The sequence below is a fragment of the Primulina huaijiensis genome, chromosome 10 (genome assembly GCF_012295235.1).
Source record: "Primulina huaijiensis isolate GDHJ02 chromosome 10, ASM1229523v2, whole genome shotgun sequence".
Lineage (NCBI taxonomy): Eukaryota > Viridiplantae > Streptophyta > Magnoliopsida > Lamiales > Gesneriaceae > Primulina > Primulina huaijiensis.
The window spans coordinates 20,731,070-20,755,236 of NC_133315.1; the positions used below are offsets into that span (position 1 = coordinate 20,731,070).

The 24,167-nt window shown below is 37.6% G+C and overlaps 2 protein-coding genes across 4 annotated transcripts in view; one reads left to right on the top strand and one right to left on the bottom strand.

The window, feature by feature from the left end:
- Positions 1–438: 438 nt before the first annotated feature.
- Positions 439–19,320, top strand: LOC140986310 (uncharacterized). The gene is made up of 11 exons (XM_073454471.1): positions 439–478; positions 587–701; positions 839–1,023; positions 1,650–1,758; positions 2,509–2,848; positions 4,633–4,702; positions 4,811–4,878; positions 9,897–10,012; positions 10,098–10,204; positions 16,925–17,064; positions 18,931–19,320. Exons 1-11 carry the CDS (start codon positions 456–458, stop codon positions 19,173–19,175), a joined length of 1,518 nt encoding a protein of 505 aa, XP_073310572.1. The 5' UTR covers positions 439–455; the 3' UTR covers positions 19,176–19,320.
- Positions 19,321–19,706: 386 nt separating this feature from the next.
- The window catches only part of LOC140986329 (phototropin-2-like), a 56,418-nt gene continuing 51,957 nt past the window's right edge, over positions 19,707–24,167 (bottom strand). For all 3 annotated transcript variants that reach the window (XM_073454525.1, XM_073454524.1, XM_073454523.1), the window contains 4 exons: positions 21,154–21,266; positions 20,432–20,572; positions 20,225–20,328; positions 19,707–20,110 (listed from right to left, as the gene is read on the bottom strand). In XM_073454525.1, coding sequence (XP_073310626.1) covers positions 20,227–20,328; positions 20,432–20,572; positions 21,154–21,266 — 356 coding nt within the window. In that variant the 3' untranslated portion in view covers positions 19,707–20,110; positions 20,225–20,226. The remainder of the gene's footprint in view (positions 20,111–20,224; positions 20,329–20,431; positions 20,573–21,153; positions 21,267–24,167) is intronic.

The window sequence follows — 24,167 nt, forward strand, 5'->3', positions numbered from 1 at the left end:
TATAAAAGTTGGTAAAATAATTTTTCTATAAAATGTAAAAAATCAAGAAAATCCTTCTTATTAATAAAAATATAATAAATAATAATTGAATAAATAAAATACATTATTTTTCATTGTTCAAAAGAATCAAATAAAAAAATATATTTCTTTTGTATTGATAATGGAAGTCAGTTTTGGAATTAAAAAGAATTTCACAAAAAGTCAGTTGTGTTGGGATCTCTCTTAATTAATTGTATAAATATATATATAAAGTTTTTTTTTGTGTTAAATAATTTTTATTATTTTAATTTTAAATTTTTTTATAATTTTATAAAATATTTATAAAAATATTTTTGTATTTAATAATTTTTATTATTTCTAAATTTATTTATTTTTTGTGTTAAATAATTTTTAAATATTTTAATAATTTTACAAATGTAGAAAAAAGTTGATAAAATCTTTTGTTTCTATAATACATGGCGGCGCCGGCAAACCCGCTGTAAGCTTGTTCCCTCCCCGACTATTTTATTTTTTAACCCAATGTTGACTTGTCTATTTTCCCAAATATCCCTTCCCTCAACGGTGATTCGGCTGACGAAACTTTCAGGTTAACTGCTGTTAACCCTTTCAAATTCGTCAAAATGGATTTGGAATCGATTTACGAAATTTCGCGAGTCGCCAACTTCATCCACTCCAATAATTTCACCAGAGTTGCTCTTCAGGTACCTTTACATCCTTTTATTTATTTCTACACTCATTCTATTTGTTTAATCATGAAGTGTGCAGTTGTTTTTTTATTGCTTCAATATTATATTAACCTTTTCTATTTGAATTCCTACGAATCTTGTTGATCTAAAAGTTCCCAGATGAGCTACTGAAAGATTCAACGATGGTCGTGAAAGCTCTGCGCCAGGAATTGGATGATTCTGTCAAGTTGTATGTGATGGCTGATACGACTTATGGAAGCTGCTGTATAGATGAAGTTGGAGCGGCTCATGTCAATGCTGAGTGTGTCGTTCATTTTGGTCATACATGCCTAAGCCCGTGAGTATAAACATGGTGCTATCATTCAAATTCAAATCATACCCAGAAAAGCAGATTGTCTTCATATTTAATCATGGCCTGCATCCCATGATATTGAGATCCTATAAAGATGCTATTTAATGTACTTAGAATGTCAATCATTATTCCAAATTTGTTTTTTGGCCACATATTGTGAATTTGGGAGACACTATTCATCAAAGTGAAGAAGTTAAGGCAGTAGTACTCGAACAAGGCCAGTTTATGTTGTGGTCGATCTGAATTTCAGAGAAGAACTAGTCTGCCTATCAACAATTCAGGTGGTTTGGTTGATACTATAGGCCCTTCTGGTGTTTCAGATTGCGACTTACAGCTTGTTTTTTCATATGCTCACACTCGCGTGCGTTAGTGTTAACGTGTCAAGTAAAAAGTTTGCACTTTAAGAGGATAACGTTTAACAGCCAATTTTAGAACTGAGGATTTAGGTACACGGGCCTGAGTAATGGGTATAATATTATTCTGGATAGTATATGTCTGACTGATTCAACAGTAAATTTTCAAGTGCAGAAATTTTGATCCTGTAGAATTTCAGTCATGATCTTTTGAAGAGAACATTGTGTAATCTTCTTCTTCTTCATTCATCATTTCAGGACATCGACTCTTCCTGCACTATTCATTTTTGGAAAATCCTCAATCAATGCTTCTAACATTATGGGGAACTTGCTTGATTGTGGGTTGAAAAGTGGCAAGCCTGTATTGGTATGATCAGGTTTTGTTTCCTTGTGCCAATATTAAGTTTGGGTGGTAAATTAGCAAAAAAGAAAATTGCATTTAATGTTGAAGTTGTCATTTGAAAATAGCCATATACGTCAATGCAATCAATTTGTTGGTTGTGCAACTATGTTATTTAACAACTGAGCCCATATCTTTGTAACTCACGGTGACCTATTTGATACCGTGTTTTTAGTTTTTACTACATGGAAATAGGTTATGGTCTAGTGATGGCCCAACATAGTGTAGAAGTAAGGTGAGCTAAGGACCTCGATCTGCCTTTATACCATATTTGAATTTATGTTAAACTAAGCAATTATAAAACAAAAACAAAACTCGAGGGATTTAGGTGCGTAACTTGATTAATTAACTTTAAATTTTCATTTACTTGGGGGATTTAGGTGGACATACAACAATTTTTTTCGGCATGCCATTTTTTCTTTTTCTTTTTTAGAGATTTTCTAATAAAAAAAAAAAGAAAAATTGGAAGCTCCCTTCTACTTTGTGACTGACATAAGTATTAATGCCGACAGACTTTCTTTGATCATCATGCTTCGGTTTCGCATTTCTCAAAAACTCAATCTAGAGATGTTCGTACCCACATATTCTTCCATTTTTGTAAGGTTGCTTACCAAATTGGTTGAGTTAAGCCTGAGATAAAGTTTGATTTAGTAATGCTAAGTTTCATATGTGTTTATTGGTTAATAGCTATTAGTGGTTTACCTACTGTATAAGCAGGTTCTTTTTGGACTGGAATACGCGCATGCAATACCGGAAGTTAAAGAAGCATTGGCAGCTGATGTATCGAGTTTAAATGGAGAATTCCTTTTTGCTGATGCAAGGTGTTCTATTATAAGCCCATCTGAAGCTTCTGGACCTCAAAATCAATTTGGATTAAGTTATAACCAAGTGGCTGGTGAATGCTTTTCTAAAGGAACCGTCCTGGATTATACTATGGGAGGCTTGAGCTGGAGATTGCCTGAAGGACGGAAAATGGAGGATTATTTGCTCTTCTGGATTGGGTTGAACAATCCAGCATTTACAAATGTCTTACTTGCATTCAATAGCTGTGAAACAGGTCAGTGTCTACACCAGCTTATGTATTTCTATCCCTAAAGAATATATATAGAGGTTCTGAATTTTTCTCCATGCTGTGTTTCTGTGAACTTTTTTTAATTATGGTGTTCACCGTTTTCCCTGGGTTTAATCCAACTTCTTTATAGAAGTGATTGTGAATTTGTCTTTTACCCACTTGACTTAATAAATGATGGTTGGTATTACGCCTAGGACTGTAAACTCTCATCAATTCATAAATCTACTGAAAATCATGCATTATTTTGAATTTTTTATTTGGCCTAGTATTTTTGAGAAAATTTTAATGGAATTCAACTGCATACAGTGCTGACATATCCATTCTATCTTGTATTTTATGTTGTGTTGTGTTTAGTCAAAATATTTTCACATGTACATCATTGATTGGAGAAGACGAAAGTAGCAAAAAAAGCACTGATAGTGTTTTATTTTGATTAACACCTCATTAAAATGCACGGGTCATTATGTTGATGACAGGAGTTTCATTAGGAGGATGAACAATGTAATATAATTTGAAGACCATGTTTTTATAATTGCACAGTTCAGAAGTGCATGATATCTGCTTTACATGTCAAACCTGCTTTACATTTGTCAATGAGAGGGCGTCCTAAAGAAATTTATCATTAACTAATTGAAAACTTAGCTAAGTTACGTTTGATGAGGTTTATATGATTGTAGTTACTATACAGAAGAATGATGTAAGCATCACAGAAGGTTATTCAATTACCGGAAAAACTGAAGAAAATATGAAGTCGTGGATTTCAATTTTTTAAATGTTTTTTAAAAATGAAGAAAATATGAAGAAGTGGATTTCCGTTTTTTTTGTAAATTCATTTGAAGAGTAATGGAAATTCCAAAGGATGACACCTGAACTTATGAATAGAGTGAAGTTTTTTCAAAAAATTTGAAAAACCACGTGGCATCTGATGGTTATGATTTTTCATTACATTGTAGTCTAGATTTCCATGGCAATGGGAGCATTTTTCTCTTCCCCCTTCCCCACTTTCATTCTATCGACCTAATTCATAGCATGACAGACATTTTCCAATAACACTGTACTCTGAAAGATGAGGTTCCCATGTTCAAATGAGGCCAAATGCTAGATATGTGCTAGGTTTCTTGGAGGCTGGTAAATCCTGTGGATGAAGAACACTATGAGATGGTTCCAAGATACATGAAATTATACTGATCTTTGAAATATTGAATCGATTTAAAAAATGATGTGTAGGTGTTTAATCACGTGATCTACTGCTCTGCAAAGACTTTAGACGCTCTTTTCTCTGTTTTATGCATGGACTGATGGCTCGTTATAGTTCGGTCGTTTGTTTTTTGCTCAGGCCAAGTTTCATTTATGTTATATTTTTGTCTGTTCTTGTATTAGTGTCCGTCTCACTTCTCAAATGTTAAGAGATGTGGTTTTGACTGAAGATTTTCACAAAATTAAGCGAAACCATTCAAATTTATTGTTGTTTCTCTAGTTGCCGGATTTTTTTATAGAAGGAATGGATCCCAAGGTTTTTGGGTCAGGTCACTACAACTTATTCTTGGAAGATTTGTTTCTTTCTTCTTGATTTGATTGTGATTTTCGGTCCATACGTCTACTTTGTTATTAGCCAGGCACAACTATTACACAATTTACTGGTGATATCTATTAGTGTTTTAGATACTCTGAGATTTTTGTCTTTGCCTATTAAAATATAATACATATGTATTTATTCACTCGCTTTGTCGTGAGGTAGTGATATTTCTGATGATGCTTGCTTTGTTTAGTCAGATATGCTGCGAATGAGGGTTGCTTGGTGACTGACTTATCTCAGGAGAAAAAACTTCTAAAGCGTAGGTATTTGTCAGTAGTTGCTTCATGTGTACTCATATGTGTTCCTAAACTTTTTACCCATTTGTAAGTTGTAATGTTCTCTGCAGTCTGACGCTTTAATCAACTTTGCAGATATTATCTAATTGAGAAAGCAAAGGATGCCAACATGGTCGGAATCCTGGTTGGAACACTTGGAGTAGGTATGTCTTAGAGTAGAATCTTTGCTTATACTACAGGGATGCTCCAATTTATGATTGGTTCATCTTGAACTGATTACACTAGCATGTGCTCTCTGCCCACTGTCCATGAGGGACATATTTTTTTTTTTGATAGGAAACATAATATTTTATTTAATGAAAGTTTTTAGTACAATAACAGCGGATGAGTGATCCGCATATTAAGCTGATTGATAGGCTAATTTCCAAGATTTCTTAATAATAGCCCTCTTTTGTTATGGGATATTCATGTGTGCTCACACCTATATGAGAAAAGTAGGAACCATCCGTAGATTCTAGAAATATAGATCCTCTTGGACCATTCACCAAAAAATCTATCAATGTTCTATTTTTTCCATCGGTCCCATCCATCAGCCAATAACATGCACTCTTTTTTGCATAGTCTTCCTGGTGGTCTTTCAAATTTTTTCGTATGCTTCATTTCTTTCTTTAAATAAGTTAGCCCAACTTCATGATAAGTTGACAGCTTCCAATCATAAGTGCAATTAGTCACAGCTTCTCAAAATTCCTTAAATCTATCATAATTCACATCACTCAATGGAGTACTTGCATCATATTAGTCATAAATTTACGAAATTGCTTAAAAAAGCTAACATGATTAATATTTCACATCATTGAATGGTTAAAGTAAAATTAATACCTGCATCATACATCTCACCGGGACCGGATGGGTTTACAATGGCAGTACCAACAGTGCTGGGATACAATCAAATGAGATATGATGAAGGTGTTTAGTGAATTTTTTGAAGGGAGAATTATCAATGGAATAACTAATGAGATCTACATTTGTTTGATACGAAAAAAAAATAATCGGTTCAAAACTTCAAAATAAAGATTTTCAGCCCATCAGTCTGGTCACTGGTCTTTACTAGATCATTGCTAAAGTTTTGTCATTACCTATCACAGTTGCAGATTCTTAGAATGCTTTTATTGAGGGCAGACAAATTTTAGATTGTTGTTTCATTGCAAATGAGTTGGTGGAGGAATATTGGTTGAAGAAAAGGAGCGATGGGTCTTTAAGGTTGATTTTGAGAAAGGTTACGTAATGTGGATCGGGGCCTTCTGGATTTTGTGTTGCTCTCAAGAAAGGTTTTGGGGAGCGATGGCGGAAATGGATTAAGGGATGCCTCTCGAATGTATCTTTCTCAATTCTTATCAATGGCAGGCCTAGGGGTAAATTCAAGGGTGGAAAAAGACTTGGGAAGGCTCACTATCACCATTCCTCTTTAATTTGGTGGTGGATGTGTTGGACATATTTGTTGACAAGGCAAATGAGATGAACCTTTTTAGGGGTTGGAAAGCAGGCAGAGAGAGGGTGAATTTTCCAATATTCAGTTTGCGGATGATGCGCTGCTTTTTTATGAAGAATGAGTTATTAGATTTCTGGCTGAGATTTTACACTCTTTCTGTGAAATGTCAGGGTTAAAGATCAATAATTTGGAAAAATGCTTTATTGGGGATCAATTGCGAAGCAGAGGATGTGGACAAGTTAGCATCTGGAATTGGTTATGGGAAGGAGTCTTGGCCCATAAGATACTTAGGGTTCTTTTGGGCGGGAATCCTTTGAAGGTTTCTTTTTGGGATACAATCTTTTTCATGATGGCTAAGAAGTTGGCAAGTTGGAAGAATGCTTTCTTATCTAGAGGTAGAAGATTGACTTTGATTTCACCAGTGTTTAATGCGTTGCCAATGTATTTCATGCCCTTTTTTAGGGTTCCCCGAGGTGTAGCGGAAGCCACAAAGAATATTATGAGAGATTTTTTGTGGGATGGAGCGGATGAGGATCACTATGGTTACTGGGTGGCTTGGGGTCAAGTTTGTAGACCAAATGAGCGGGGGGTTTGGGTATTGGTAATGTTTCTTTGAGGAACAAGGCATTACTAGGGGAATTGTGGTGGAAATTTTCTAGTGAAGGGTAGTCATTATGGAAGAAGATTGTGGTTAGCATTTATGACACATATTAACGGGTTGGGATGGGTATCGCATGAAGTGTTACCTTCAGAAGTCCATGAAAATTTATTTAGTCAGTGAGATCGGTGGTCACGGAGATAAGATTAGGTTTTGGGATCTTTACCTGTCTTTATTACAGATTGCCACCGTCCATAATTATCCTATTTCTTACCTTGCACAGTTCAATTCTTCATCCAACCCTTATACTCTTTCTTGGAATTTTATTTTCGGCGGGATCTGAAGGATGAGGAGACAATTGAGTTAGGTTATTTGATCGAGTCTTTAGATAGGGTCAGATTGATCGAAGATGCAGAAGACAAGAGGAAGTGGGTTTGGGATTCTTCAAGGCAGTTTTCAGTAAAACTTTCTTCAAGTCTTGGACTCTAGTTATCATTTTCTTTATCATGCAATTTGGAAAGCGCCTATCCCATCCAAGGTGCAAATATTCTCGTGGCTAGCAGTGCTTGGGAAATTACCATCGTCTGAGATGTTGCAAAAAAAGTTTCCTTCTTGTTCTCTTTGTCTAAATTGGTGTGTATTATGTTGGCAAGAGGTGGAGACTTAGGACCATTTCATGTTGTCTTTGGTTTACAGCTTTGGCCGAGTTTGGCTTGATTTGGGTATCTCCGAGATCAATATGGGATTTATTCGAGGCGGATCTCGGACGGGATTTGGGAAGGATGGGCATAATTTTGGTATATGGTGGTTCGATGTTTCAGCTGGTCCGTGTGGATGGAGAGGAATAGGAAGATCTTTGAAGATCGAGAAGACTCGATTGAGGAATGCTGAGACATGATTAAATTCAGGGTTTCATGCTGGTGCTCGAGAAGTGTAGAGTTCAAATCATTGTCGGTATCAGATTTGTATTGGAATTGGGGTTAGTATTATGTTAATCTATTTTGAATATGGATCTTACTATGTTTATCTGGACATCTGGTTCACTTTTTTTAATTATTTTATTAATCAAATATTGTTTCTAATAAAAAAAATACATGCATCATACATCAATCCAGCAAATTTCTGCACAACTTCCTTGACTTTTTCCTTATTTCATCAAATTGTTTTGGATCTTTTGATCTTCTTTCTTTTCTTGGCTTACAACTTGATCCATATTATTGATGAAGAAATCATCAAGTGGACCATGAAAATAAGGGGGAATAGTGGAAGTCACTGTAGAACTTATGATTGGCTGTTTCCTTTTTCTTGGGATTGGGAAAACTTCATCATGTTCCTAATATTCGAATTGTTCAGCAACTTCGTCGAAATGAGGATTCATATACATCTGCTGCCTGACTTCTTCTTTGTTTGACATAAAATCTCGCATTTCAGTTCTGACATGGTTTAGCATTTCGATGGCATCCAATTAGATGTTGCTTGAGTCTATAATTCCTTCCTTTAGAACTTTGTCACAGAATAAACATTCCACAACATTAGTGTCTTTTGAATTGTTTAGTTTCCCGTAGTTCCAGCCCGGGTCTTTTCGATTTTCCTAAATTTTCTAAGTCGACATTAATCTGAAAAAATATAGTTTTGGATGAATATGTATGAATAATAACATCCATTAACATATAATGCAAAAACTAAACAAAAGGATTATATCAATTAAGTACAAATCACATTGAAGTGCACTTGATTAAAAAAAGCTGGACATTGGACTAATTTGCACCCCTTTCATTTCCATTGAAGCTTTATCGTGACAACAAATCAGCTATTAATATTGCTCATAATCCAGTACAACATGACGTTACAAAACACGTTGAAGTCGATGTACACTTTATTAAAGAAAAGCTGGACAGTGGACTAATTTGCACCCCCTTTTATTTCCACAAGAGAACAAATTGCAGGCATACTAACCAAAGGATTGGTTGGAACAGTCTTCTAGAGGCTAGTTAACAAGCTTAGAATGGGTGACATCCATTCCCCATCTTGAAAGGGGGAAGGGGGGAGAGATGGGGGTCTAGCACTTTAAAATGAAAAAGGATTATGTGTATGATTATAGTTATTAAGTCAATATATATCACAAATTTTGTGCAATTTCGGTTAGAGTAAATATTCTCTAGGATAAGATCATCCTAATGTAGCTCTTAGCTAGGTGTAGTGTATATACGCTAGGAGCCAGACTAGAGCCTAGGCCGCCTAGGCGGGGACTAGATGCCGCTAGGCGGATTTCACGGTATCAAGAGACTTGTGATGGTTCTTAGACTAAATTTCAGCCCAAAATTTGTTAAAATTCAGTCGACACTTGGTTAATTCTTCCTGCTTCTTCTGCTTAAGGAGGATCAGAATAATAGGCAATGCAAAAGAAATCAAAATAAAGGAAAAAAAATACTTTTAGAGTCTGGATCAATTTTCTTATGTGTGCAGAAGTAAAAAGACGAAGGTGAGAGTGACATGTTAGAGCAAGCGCAAGCCAACAAATCATGGTTTTAATTGGGCTTTCAATCCCAAAAAATTAAAAGCACGCCCCTATAATTATTTCTTTATATCATGTTCTAGTTTAATTCGGCTTCCAAAAATTAAAAACCTAAAAAAAATTTTCCAAAAAAACTTTAGACTCCTAGGCCCGCCTCCTAGGCGCCCTTGCCGCATAGGCTGGCCGCCTAGAACCTTTTCGGTGCGGTCAAGCGGCGCCTAGCCCGAGTTTTAGAACACTGACACGCATCATTATTCACCATACAAGGAATATGATTTTCTTCCTATACATTTAACAGTTAAGATAAGATTCTCAGGTCTTCTTGAAACTATAATTTAATGACATCTTTCAGTTACGACCCCCCGTTAAGGACTTGATACCATCTTTGGGGCAGTAACCAACAATGTGGTGACCGACCCTTTATCACGTTTGAGTCTTCCTTTTCCTCTGTATCTGAAGATGTCTACTTGTTATCTGTTGAATCATACTGCCATCTTCAAAATGTCATCCTAACTCGAATGTTGTATCACTTTTTGTTTTGTGTTCTTCTAATGTCTTATTTTGTGCATGATTCATTACTTCTTAGTTTAGAGCTTTTTAGTGCTAATTGTTGTTGCAGCTGGTTACCTTCACATCATTCATCATATGAAAGAACTGGTTACAATGGCCGGGAAAAAAGCATATACTTTTGTTATGGGAAGACCAAACCCTTCAAAACTTGCCAATTTTCCTGAGGTAAATTTTTTTTAAAGATGTGGGTTGTTGCTTGTATTTTCAACTTTCTGATGATAATACTAATGCTCAACATATTCTGTGGCAGTGTAATGTTTTTATAAACGTCGCTTGTGCACAGACTGCTCTATTGGATAACAGGGAGTTCTTTGCTCCTATAATTACTCCGTTTGAAGCTATGCTTGCTTTTGACAGGTTGTCAGTAACTCTACAACTTTGAATTTTATTCTTTCATGATTTTGAAATGCAAATTATTCTCTTAGTTGATGAGTGCGATGGAGAAACGTCAAAGATTTTTTGTGATTTCATTCATATTTGTTCATGTCCTTAAACTAGCGGGAATGTGCTTTGATGACGATGATCCATATTTGTTCATGTTAAAACCTTACTCAGTTAGGTAGTCGCTCAATGGACGTAATCCCACTAGGGAAAAATTGGAAATATTAATTATTTGTGTGTGACGATGGGGGTACTGAAAGAAACCGAGAAGAACCTACGGGAAACGAGATTGGAAGTGCTATAATAAATAGAAAGGTAGTGGTCGTAAGGCGCCACCTTCCTATGCACTTGTCATTTCATTGGCGCAAAGGCCTTTGACGGTAGGATTTCATGTTGGAAAATTTGACCGTGGACAGCTTAGGAATGCATTGTGGCCATGAGCAATACATTGGGGTTTTTTTTATTAGACCAAAAGATGAAAATGGGAAAGGTGAAAGAGCCCATGGCCGAATTATAATTATTAGGACAATCAAGGCTATGGAATTAAGTTTTGGTTTGGAGAAGGAAATTGGACAGGATGTGTTTTTCAATCTAAGTTATGGAAGTGTTGTTATGGGGTCGAACGGTCAAATAGTGCAAGCCTCTATCTATCAACTCCACACAATGGAAGGCAAGGCAGAATAAGCCAAACAAGATCATAAAGAAGTTGTGGAGTAAGAATTAAGGGAGAGAAGAACTGTAGATGGCGAATTCAAATGGTGAGGGCTACTATTCAACTGAGTGGAAGCAATGAACCTCATCCTTGTTGGTAGTGTATTTTGTGGCCCCACAGGTACGGTTATCATAAACAATATTATATCGGGCTAATTGCATCACCTCTTGTAAAAAATAAAAAAAGAAAAAGAAAAACACCCTATGTAAATTAATAGCATTTTAGGCTCCATATGTTTAAAGATCAAGCATAAAACCCCCACTAGAGGGGTCATAGTTATCAAAGGTGCGCTGTGCCTAGGTGCATGATAGCCCACACACATCTCTTCAATCAGGCGCACCTAAATCGCATGCCTCTGCCTAAGCGAGAAGTAATCCTAAGGCGCAGAAGCGTGCGCTTGAGCAAATTGGTCTCCACTTTAAAAATTAACTCAAGATCAAGTAGTTTTTAAGCCCAATTAGCAAAGCCATACATATTTAACTTAAAAAAACCCTGCATGCATGACTTTTCATCTCCCAAGACCCAAGTGCAGCGCTACTCCCCTTTAACGTTCAATCAAATTCAAGATTCTTGCCTCAAGCTTCAAGCTAAGTTCTAGCTTTCTAAATTCTGCCATATACTTATTTTCATCTCCAAGTGCAGCGCTGCTCTCTCAATCAATCAAGATTCACGCCTCAAAGGTAATATTCTTTCTGAATTCTGCTTTATACCTCTTCATCTCCCATAATGCTTTGTTGATGAAAATGACGTAGTGGACAAATTCCTGAACAGTAACTGATAGAAGTTCTACAAACAAATTCAAAATCACGTTGTAATGTTAAAAAGAATAACGAGGGAGCGAATCTGACAAAATTGAGGAAAGAATACAAACTATTGAAAGATTTGTGGGTTGAGAAACCTTGCATGAGCTGTGTATGAATATTTGTGGGTTGACAGATGGGCAACACCTGTTGAAAGATTGTTTGTACAGCATATTTGTGCAAAACAGTATGTGAGAAAGCCAAAAAAAATATACGAGGAACTGATATTGTGCCCTAGAGAGAATTTTTCAAAATGCTCTTTACCTCGTCTGATAATCGCCCCATCGTTCACACCTTTTCTCCAATCACCAACCATCGATCTTTCAACACCGACGACCGCACCTGAAAATCCGGCCGGCACCGACAGCCGGACAGCCGGAAAACGAAGTTCAACTTCAACAGAATGGAGAAAAACCTTTACCAAAAATCAGAAAAATGCTCTCTCATCACATACGCTCCTCAGACACCTTTCCGTTTCCAATCGGCACTCTCCCTTCCTGAACATCTTCGATCGCCGGTGGTCCTTTAACCTTTTCATTCCTTTCTCTCTCCTCACCCTACTCCCGCGACTCTCGTTTCTTCTTCACGGAAGTGCATTATCGTTGGAGTGCGTCTGTATCCAGGTTAGTGGTTTCAGCCCACCGGAATTCTTTTGTTGCTTCCCTCAACGCTAACCATCGTCCTTTTCATCGGCAAGGATATGAACGCACGGACCAGTTCGAGAGCACCTTCTGTCCTTAGGAATGCTTCCAGGGATGAAGTCATTAATAGTGAACATAAAGTGTTCACTCTGAGATTGGGTAATGGGGGATTCTCTATATGGTGGTCTGAAAAAACTAGGAACGCTACTTATTTGCTGGATTTAGACCGAGAAGAGGCAAGCTGGCTCAGTCTAAGACTCAAGGATTTCATCAACAATTCTTATTCGGGCTCGGACTTCTTTCGTTTTAGGGGCAGGACAACGGTCTTCATACAGCGATTCTCAAACAAGCGTGGACGGTTCTTAGAGGTTACCCAGTCCAGTTTGCGAGGTAGACAGCAGATCACAATTGTTCCTAGTGGCTATAATTCAGGGGGGTGGAAAAATATCTCGAATACGTTGATAATGCTACTGTCAGGGAATTCTCAGAGGAAACTGCATCAACCTACCATTGGCTACGGGTCAGCAAAGACAAGATTTAATGAAATAATCCGGGATGACAGCAATATTGAGGAGGAGTTTAGACGAGGGTCGCTGAAAGAGAAGGAGGGCAGTGGTAGGACAACGATGGGTAGGAAGTGGAATGAATCACTTATTGTTACTAGAGGTAGGGTGAACAGTTCGTGGGATCAGATTCAGACCGGTCTTGCCAAATACACAAACAAGAGAGTTGAATTATTTCCGTTCCAAGCTAACAAAGCCGTATGGTGGCCTTCTGACTCTTCCGAATTTTCATATTATCTAAAGTTGAAGAGAGGTTTCTTTGACAATGGGGTGACTTTGACTTTTGAGGCATGGAGACCGGATATCAATATAGCTGATACGGTGGAAAAATGCTGCAACAGCTGGGTTAGGATCCTTGGATTAACATGGAATCTATGGTCGACAGAAACTTTCAAAATAATCGGGGATTAGTGCGGGGGTTTGATCGGCATCGGTGCGGATACATTACTCTTTAGAGACTTAGGGGCAGCAAAGATTAAGGTGAAAGGTAAGGAAGGAGGGTTTGTTTGCACTAGGATGCAAATTCCGTTGAAGGGGGAGACCATAGAGATTCGAATTTGGGTAGACTCCTTCGATCTTACAGCTTACGAGCAATACGGACGGCAATCATACGCACATGTGGTGGTTAATGGTAAACGGACCTTGGCGGGGTGGGGTAACTTAATTATGCACCGGAAACAAATAAAAAATGAAGACCTCAACAGCTGCCATACTGATGGGAAGATCGAATCAGGGGTTATATTGCATCAAGCAACAAGCACTGCAGATGGGAGGCTAGGAGTCAGATCTGGCAATAGAAGGGAGAGGATGGAAGAAGTGCAGATGGAAGAAGTGCAGGGGACTGTGCATTTGAAGAATAAGCAAACTGGTCCAGCAGAAAAGTGTGCGATGTCAGCACCTCTTTCGGGGGGAAAGGCTTTCAAAATATTGAGGAAGATAACTCCAAATGAAGTCACAAGATTCAGCAGCTCACCCGTTCAATCCATGAATATCAAAGGAGCCGAGGAGCAAGATGAGAGGGTGGATAGTGAAAGCACCAAGTCACAATTGCCTACATATGGAAAAATATACACTCGAAGACAAAAGAACAGAAATATTGAGGATGAGGCTGCCAATGACGACGGTGGGATAACAAATTTAGGGCTCTTGAATCATGAAGAAGTTAGCAAGCTGGGGGAATTTGATATGGAAGACAGAAGAATGCGTGTTCAACGACTCACAAGATGACTTGCTGGAGGAAGAATTCGAATCATCCGACTCAGATAGTCATGTCTCTGAACAATCTGAAGATTCAGTTCACACCGAAGGAGTGCTAGAGGATATTGAGGGGCTGTTTTCATCATCATATGAGCATCCGTCTAACACCGAGTCACTTCAACATGAATATGAGATACCTTCAGCAGGACAGGTATTTTCCGGATTTCACTCATCGAACCTTAACCATTCTTTCAAACTTCATTCCATTTTTCTTGCGTCGTTTTCTGTCCCGGGGTTGTCTAGTGGTCTCTTAGGTGGAGGGGCAACGAGATTAGATGATAAGTCGAGTTCCGAGGGAGAGATTTCTAAAGGGGCTGCGGTGGATGACAATTTGGGCACCGAGATTGAGTTTCGGGAAAAAATCCAGAATTGAATTGTTGGGGAGGGGTTAAGAAATCTACTGGTCTTTTGAGCAGAGAATTACACAGACTGAGATTCGGGGTTAACTACGAGAGATGTTCGACCTCAAAGGGTCCTAAGACGGTTTTATGAAAATTTGCTCTTGGAACATTAGGGGGCGGGGGTGTAGCAAGAAGGAGGGAACTGGTACGAACACTCATTCGAAAGGAAAAACCGGATATCGTCGTACTTTTAGAAACTAAGCAACAAATGGTAGACAGACGGTTCGTGGCAAGTTTATGGAATCAAGATTTGTGGATTGGGTCAGTCTACCATCACTAGGGAGATCTGGAGGTAACTTGGACCCTAGAGTGGTGGGGTCAGTGACAATTTGATAGGGGATTTTTCGGTGTCGATTGAAATTCGAGGGAATGATCAGATCAAATGGTGGTTCTCGGCCATCAATGGACCGGTTCTATCAAGACAGAGAGAAATTTTTTGGGGATGAATTAGCAGGGTTGCATTCTATTTGCGGAGACAAATGGTGCTTGGGAGGTGACTTTAATGTGGTCAGAAATACGGGAGAAAAAATGAACAGCCTTTCCAATACCACGAGTATGTCATGTTTCGATAATCTGATTGGGGAATTGGGATTACATATCCCCCCCATTGTTGAACACGAAGTACACGTGTTCAAACTTTAGGGCCGATCCGATCTGTTGCCGACTAGATAGATATCTTAGTTCGAGGGGCTGGATGGACATTTTTCCAACATTCAGACAAACGGTACTGCCCAGAATCACCTCGGACCATTCCCCAGTCTTGCTTGATACCGTTAAGTTGAGGTGGGGCCCTGCTCCGTTCAGATTTGAGAATACATGGCTGTCCCATCACAAGTTCAAAGATTTGGTTATGTCATGGTGGAACAATGGGGTCACACGAGGGTGGGAAGGGTATAAGTTTATGACGAAACTCAAAGGAATCAAAGTTGAAGCTTCTAAATGGAACAAAGAGGTTTTCGGAGATGTGGGTGTTAGATACACGAAGGTGTTTAATAGGATTAAGCAGTTGGATGAGTTAGAGGCTGGGGGATCTTGGTCTGAAAATCTTTAAGAGGAAAGAAAGGAAGTGAGGTCTGAATTGTAAGTGTTGTCGTTTAGAAGATTTATGATGGCAAGTCAAAAAGCAAAAGTGAAATGGCTAATGGAAGGAGATCAGAACTCAAAATTTTTCCATGCACTACTCAATAATCGAAGGAATAGATCAATGATAGATAAAGTGGAGTTGGAAGATGGGTCTGTGGTTACGGAAGAGAAACAAATTGAGGAGAACATTATCAGTTTCTACAGACATCGTTACAGGATATCTGATGGTGAGGGTGGGGGTTTCGACGGGTTGGAGTGGAGTCCCTTAGATACGAGTGAAGCAGAGGAGTTGGAGAATCCATTTTCGGAAGATGAGATTAAAAAAGCTGGCCTTTTATCAAAAGTGTTGGGATACGGTCAAAGCAGATTTAATCAAGGTGTTTGCTGAATTTGTTGACGGTGGCATTGTTAATGCTATTACAAATGAAACCTACATTTGCCTAATCCCAAAGAACAAGAAGCAATTAAGTTTAAAGATTTTAGACCAATCAGTTTGAAAATGAGTATGTATAAGATTCTGGCTAAAGTTTTGGCGAACAGAGTGAAGAATGTTTTGGGACATACAATTGCAGAGAGTCAGTGTGCATTTATTAAAGGAAGACAAATTTTGGATTGCTGCCTGATCGCGAATGAAATAGTAGAGGAACACCGCCGGAAAAAAAGAAAGGATGGGTCTTTAAAGTTGATTTGGAAAAGGCGTACGGCAACGTTGATTGGAGATTTCTGGATTTTGTGATGCAAAAGAAAGGGTTTGGGACAAGATGGAGGTCGTGGATGGTGAGGATTTCAGGGTTTGGGAGGAAGGAGATCAGCTTAATTCTTCTTTACCTTGGGTTTTGCACTTTCAAGGTTGGAACGGAACAGCAGAACCTTCGACAATATAGCAGAGTTGATTGATGAATGTTGGGATAAGATCAAGTTTAGGGTTGCTGTTTGGACAAGGAAGCACCCCGATTTTGTGCATTTATCGATTTCAGATTTAGTTAGGGATTGAAACTTTTTTTGTTGTTGATTATGTCAGAACTCCTATTACCTTAAAACAGAGATTGCTTCCATGAGTTTGTAATTAAATGATTTCATCAAGCGAGATTGTTTTCTGCTGCATTTTGTTTGTTCAAGCCTAGTCTTGATTTCATATCAACCTATGTTAAAGTTATGCTGTGAGTGTCAAAGATTCTGTATCTATCCGACAAAATTTGGAGTTCCCTGCCTTGTTTGTGACTTATTTTGAATTCATAGGGGAAGTCGATGGACTGGAGGATATGTGATGGAATTTCAGAGTTTGATTGGTTCAACTCCTGTAAAAGCAAGAGAACAGCCTGAAGAAGCACGATTTTCTTTCCTTCAGGGTGGTTATGTTGAAGATTTGGAACTACAAGGTACTTGGGTTCTTTTGTCTGATTTGTAGATCTTTTAACTTAAAATCTGAAGGATGCCTGCATCGTAAACTATTGAAGATGCTTATTTTTCTGCTGAAATGCATATTTTATTATTTTAGTTATTGAAAAGGCAACTTTAATAATTCACGATTTCATCTTTAGTATTTACCAATTCTTCTGCATACATGCTACTAAATATGTTATACGAGTCTTTATTGTTTTTCAAGAATCTTGTCCAGGTGATAGTTTATAAAATTCTTGTGTGGCACATTTCTCTTTATATCACGCGTGTTATGCTAATTGCATTCATGATGATTTCTCATTTGACAGCAGCAATCATAGGTAGATTTAAATATGGCGATGCTTCCTTGTGCATGAATGATGCAGTTTGAACTCTGGACTTAATGGTTTAGCCGTTTTGCTGTTGTTTGTTTAATTTGATGCTATACTATAAAGAAATTTCTATACTCCTGTGGGGCATTATTGTGATCTTGAAGACGACTGAATCAATCACTTAAATGGGTTGTGGGAGAGTATTAATTCCCCCACAGTTTTTAAATTGCAAAAATATGTCCAGCTATGATAAAATGTAGTAGCATAACATGTTCTTTAGATTTATTACCGTGCTAGAAGATGGTGCCAACAGTTAAACTAACTAGTTTTTGGAGGTCTCGGAAGAGTTATCATTATGAACTTCTCCTTTCTAAGGATAAGCGTTTTATGTTACAAAAGAATACACCATGTACAAACTAGAACTGGACCATTACTCAGTTACCTGGTCATGTATCTTTTTATCAGTCTTGCTCCAAAACGTATTTTGCAACATTTCAAACAATTAAAAAATGACATTTTACCTCTAGATGTCCTTTATCTTCTGTCCAAGTGTTACCTCTGATGGTATTGTCCCCAGCACCCCCACTATTTCCCGGGCATCATGTCAAAAAGGTTTCTTCAGTTAAAAAAATCCCACTTAATAGCAACCATTGTGTCAATCTCTCTCTAGAAAGATGAAAGGGCTCCCCCCATCGTACATCATCTTCCGACTCTAGGAATTGGGGTCTAGTTTTGTGTAAATATATTATGATTTGGAATTAGCGTTGTCTTTGTGGACCTCTGGTTCATTTATTGTAACTAAATTTATTAAATAATAAAATATCGTTTCTTATAAAAAAAAATGGCATTGACTTCCAATCAAATTCCAAAGACATAATTCCCAAGAGATTTGTCTAAGGGTCGATTAAAAATCAAACCTCGGTTTCAAAGGAAACTTCAAATAATCAGTGGCTCCTAAACCTTGTGAGATCAACCAACCAGTATTATTATGAGAAACACATGCTTTTCTTTTCTTGATGGGGGCTCAGGTGTAACATGAAGTTTTGTTCTAATTTCTTGTTATTAATTCCTGATTTGTGTTTGAAATAAGATTGAAATATACCCTTGAAATTTTGAAAAGAGAGCATAACATTTCAGTCTTTCTGTAGCTACTAAACCTAGTGAGATCAACGAACCAGTATTATTATGAGAAACACATCCTTTTCTTTTCTTGATGGGGGCTCGGTGTAACATGAAGTTTTGTTCTAATTCTTGTTATTAATTCCTGATTTGTGTTTAAAATAAGATAGAAATATACGCTAGAAAATTGAAAATAGAGCATAACATTTCAGTCTTTGTGTGAGCTACACCTGCTTCTGTTTAAACTTCTGGTTATAATAGATTCCAATTGACACTTTAAATGCTCAAAGTGACATTTCCCCATTAAGTCACAAAAATGTTAAAGCTTGTGAGTTGTGATCATTCGCTGTTTCTACAATTTCTCTTTTAGAAGCTGCATTTTGTACCATAATGTCTTTTATGTTTCTCAATCAGACATCCATGTGGTAGAGAAGGATGGAGTTCTTGCACTGGTGAATGCCACAGAAAAGGCTCTGCGAATACGTGATGTCAACTCACAATCTGTCACAAAGGGCATAGCAAAGTCTGGGGCTGAATATTTTGCCAGTCGATCATACCATGGCCTTAATATTAATGCAAGCAATTCTCTTCCGGAGAAATTTTTGATTGGGAAAAGTGGAAAGGCATCGGGTTACATGAATGAGAAGGTGGAACCATAAACGGTTTGAGCATTAACAGTTCTAGCATTTTAGATGCATTAATTTGTTTGGAGTACCTTATGTATGCACTATATTTAGATCTATGTGATTGGAAACTAATTTGTGCTTGGTGTTTTGGTCTTTTAACTCATTAATTTATCTATTTTTTCTAAGAACTTTGTAAGAAACTGAAGAGAAAATGTTTCCTATGTTATTAATTCTCACTTTTCTCAAATACAACTTAAATCCACATAAAGAGGAAATTATGTAATGGGATTTAAATCAATCAATCAATCCCTGCTATTTGGTGATGTCTATCCTCGTGCAGACTACTCATCCGTTAATATTGTAAAACTTTATCTATCAATAAAATATAGTTTCCTATCAAAAAAATAATCCCTGCTATTTGGAGTTTACATGGAATAACATTTGGAGCCATTCTTTTTGAAGGACTATCAAATGGATGTTTGTTTGAATTGCTTCAATGTACATATTATGTTTGTAGCAATGTATATGAGGTGTAAATCTTTAAAATATCATTAATAAATAAGTAAATTAATTATCTCTTGATCACTTTATACGCTATATTAATTTGACGAAATACATCTCGCTCCTACAATGATCTCTATATTAACACAATAAATTACAAATTTGCAACACACACAACCACCAGGAACAATAGGCCCACAGACTCCTTATGTTCCCAATCTGTATTTATGGCACCTAAATGCAATAATGGGATTAGTACACATTCCATTAGCTTTCCGAATTAGCTAAGTTTTCACGTGCAACCCTTCTTCGCTACTGGCAGGGCCATTACTGGGGAACACTAGTAAAAACAAACCACTGCCAGAGATTTCTCATGTTGCCATCTTCCCTCATTATTCACAAACTACAGCCAGAGATTTGTAGATTTCAAGAAGCTCATTCCTCATCAAGTGTGCGCGTCAAGAGGCCTGCAGTTTAACGTTGAACAATAAGATATAGCTGTCCCTTTCTTTCCATGAAATTATTTTTCAACGTGACAATCGATACATCAAAATATACTTAAAACACAACATTATTCAAACCTCTAAAATAACTCCCCTGAATTTTGAAGTACTCCATCGCCTCTCCAGTTTGCATCTTCTAGAGTTTCAGTTATTTGGAGAGGTGCATCCAGTGGGGGTGGCTTCTGCTTGCAAAAGATTTCGGGTTACATAGTAAACCATTTCCATGATATATATATAAATAGCTAGAAATCCAATATTTAGTATCCTAATTAAAGGATTTGCTACCATGCAACGAATGAGAGGCCAATTTATTCCTTGAAAAAAAGGATGTTCCTTGATCTCATTTGCACCACGAGATGATCCTAAACGCCCAACTGGATCTCGATTTAACAACGCATGAATCAACTTTCTTGCGGCAAGACTCACCTGGAATCTCGTCATATCAGAATTTCGGCCTTTAGTATCTGCCTTTTAAAACAGTTTCTAAATAAAGTAAGTTCTTGGTTCTTGCATGCATGAATCATGCACTCTCAATTGCTTCAATTGCTTCAATTTCTCCACCATTCGTTGTAGAGGTAGAAGAATCAAAAAGGAGAACACTATAAATGAATACAGAGCAGATGATCTCTCATAAATTTGGGAGAACTAAATTCTATTATAGATTGTTTCAATCTCTCAAATTGTTCCCCTTGCCCCTGACCATATTAAGTGGAATTCCTATATCGAGGAAATCAATTATTCAATGTATACAAAGATATATTGTTCGTAAAGTGATCCTGTAGAGGTGGCACAATTTTCGAAAATATGATTATCTAAACCAAACTTTCCAATGACTGCCATGAGTAAGGATATTAATAGGAATATGTAAATAGCGTTATGCAACACAGTTGAAGGTTTACTTTGTGAGAACACTCATGATACTATAGAAACTGACTGTGCTTGATACATCTCAAAATTGAATATTGTGCAAGTTTACTATATATACTTATTAGGTAACAGGACCTTACGGGAATACTACTTGGGAAGGTGAGGCCTTTGCGCAAGATGTTAGCAAAAGTATTCTGCCTATTCTTCCCCCTGAATGGTGTGCGGCCATAAAGCATTTCATAGAGCAAAATACCTGAATTTTAAATTAAAATGAAAAAAATGTCAAAATGGAAATCATAAGAAATCAAAGTTAACAATTCAGTTATTTGACACGATGAAGTATATTTAATTAATAAAAATATAAAGAATGATCTAATAAGCAATACCGATTTTAATGAGAAAGCATTTTAAGAATAAAATATGTATTCTGGAACAAACAGATGACTGACCATGCGCAGTCACTATACATTCTAGTTTAGTTGTTAGCAACTGAGATCAAGTCTACAAGCTACACGAGATGAATACCTAAAACACCAGATGACCCTGGAAGAAGTAATAAATAAGATCATCCCAACCAAACTTGAGTGGAAAACTTACTCTCCGAAAATAAATGGCACCATCTTTCCTTGAAGGTTGCATTAGCTAAACATCCACAAATGTGTTCCTTGCCGATAAATATGAGAGAGGTGGGTTGGAAATTTGGGAGACTGGGTCGAATTCTAGTTAATATTGATCTCATTCCCAAGCCGAATGATCCTATTTGATGATGAGCAACCGAGTCTGATTCAAGATAAAGCCGGAAGCAACAATATTGTTGGCAAAATTCCAATCCATCACAATAGCCATCAATTTAGCCTTAAGATTGGACCCGACTCCAATATAATCTTGAAACTCCTAAATGGGTCTTCCTTTGTTATCTACCATGATAACAACCAAGGAAGATTCCCTTGGATTCCCATGAGAGCAGCAATCCGTATTACAATAGAATGAGACGAAGAGGTTTGATCCATTTAATCACAGCCACACGAGTAACTCTTTCCATATTAAATGAGACACCCCAAACTCTGGCAGTAGAAGAATATCCTCTCCAATGCTCAAATTTACACATCCCCCCGTTAGCACAAATAGTGATATGGGATGAGATAGTTCGAATATTTCTAGAAGCTAAACACTTGATGTCCCTATGCTTGGAGTTGTTGGGTGTAACCCTAATAAACCAGATAATAAGAAAGGGAATATCCCCTTTGATGTGCCCCTTGTGCTGCCACCTTTGTCCAAGCTTCCAACCTTCCAAAATGACAACCCCCAAAAATCGAACAAAATGTGTCCATACCTGAATAGCAATGTCACTTGAAAAGAAGAGATGCTCCACTGTTTCTTTGCTTTGACAGCATTGACATTTAGATGCTAGCTGAACTCCACGAGCTTTAAATGATGTCGTGAACTGGAATTCTCCTAGCTCGGAACCTCGAATAGAAAAAGGAAATGGTAGGATAAAGTAAATTAGTGGGGTATAGATGGGTTTTACGTCTTTTGATGAGCGGATAATCTGCCATACTGACTTGTTGGAAAAAGAACCATTAGTACTATATTTCCAGATAAGGTTGTCAACCAAAGATTCTAAAATCAGGACCTTTAGTATAGTGTGAACAATGTTTGGGGGATCAACACGTGAAGGAGTTTCTCGACATGCCACCGACCTTCTACCAAAAGAAAGTAACCCTAACATCCCTAGGACCAGTCACCTTGCGCAAACTGGAAAAGGGACCTGACATCAACCAGGTATTGTCCCAGAAGCTGGGCCAATCAATCGCTGCATGTGCTAGGGGAGATGCCCGCTCTAAAAGGTATCTAGTTGGAGAGCACTAATGTCAGTAATTGTTCCACATGAAATCAGTCCACAAGAATTTTTAAGGCAAAAGCGCAGAGAATACCCAACCCTTCCTCAAAAACTAGAAGACAAATTCGCTTCCCCAAAATCAAGTGGAATCTCTTGTGACGAAGTTCGATCTCATAAAAACCGAGCGCATATCAATTCCAGTTGGTGAAGAACAGTACCCGGAGGTTGCAAGACCTGATGTCCCAATTTTGACAGCAGGAATGAATGTTGTTTTCAAATAAATAAACCGAAGATTAACGACCTTTCAAAAATAACGGAGTCCCTTCTCAAGTCCATTTGGTTTATAGCTTGTCATCTTCATCAAGAAATTTGGATCGAGCTCACAGGATATATCTGATTCTGTAAATGGAAGAAGAAAATATCGTGGTTTGAAAAACTTAATGAGATGGCTCAAGAGATGGAGTTCGACCACTCATCTAAAACCAAATTATGCCAATTATTTATCATAGTTTAGAACTTGACCATGAGGAAATGGAAAAACTATGGCATCTAAGGGTCTACCTTGATTTGCTGAGAAGTGGATCATCAGATAATCTATTGGATCACATCTGGAAGTGTGGGAAAATCTCTTCCCAATCAAATAAGATTGTGTGAATAATTTAGTCTATATATTTCCAGATTGCGTGGGATTTAAATTAGAGTAAATATTCTCTAGAACTTAATATTCCTAAATTAGATCTTGATTATTGTCTATATATAAACCGATGTAATCATCAATTTTCTCTCTAAACTTTTGTCATGGCATTAGAGCTTTAGGTAAAAAAAATCAGTTAATTTTTTTTCCTCACCATTATATCACCGATATCTCTATTCCCCTCAATCACGTAATCAGTTGTCAACCAAATATGTCAGAAGTATCTGATAATAACAACTCAAAGGCCACCAAAGAGATCCCATTGAATGAGGGCAGCAATCTGACATCAACCGGGGAGCTACAAAACATTCACTCAGCATATAGGCTGCATGGGAAGAACTACCTCAAATGGTCTCAATTGGTTCGCAGATTCTTGAAGGGAAAAGGCAAACTGAGTCATCTACTTGGTACTGGCCCAAAAGAGGGAGATCTTTGATTTCAAGCATGGGATGAACAAGACTCGATGGTGATGTCCTGGTAATGGAACTCCATGATGCCTGAAATCAGCGAGACATGCATGTTCCTCACCACTGCAGGACATATGGGAGGCTGTGAAGCAAACATACTCCAAAGTCCGAGATGCTGCACAAATCTATGAAATCAAGAAAAAGATTTCATCA

Excerpts from the sequence above, each read along its gene's own strand:
- LOC140986310 (XM_073454471.1), top strand. The coding sequence starts at position 456 with ATGGCGGCGCCGGCAAACCCGCT. Across the intron at positions 702-838 it reads TCACCAGAGTTGCTCTTCAG|TTCCCAGATGAGCTACTGAA; the intron begins GTACCTTTACAT and ends TTGATCTAAAAG. Across the intron at positions 4,703-4,810 it reads AAAAAACTTCTAAAGCGTAG|ATATTATCTAATTGAGAAAG; the intron begins GTATTTGTCAGT and ends TCAACTTTGCAG.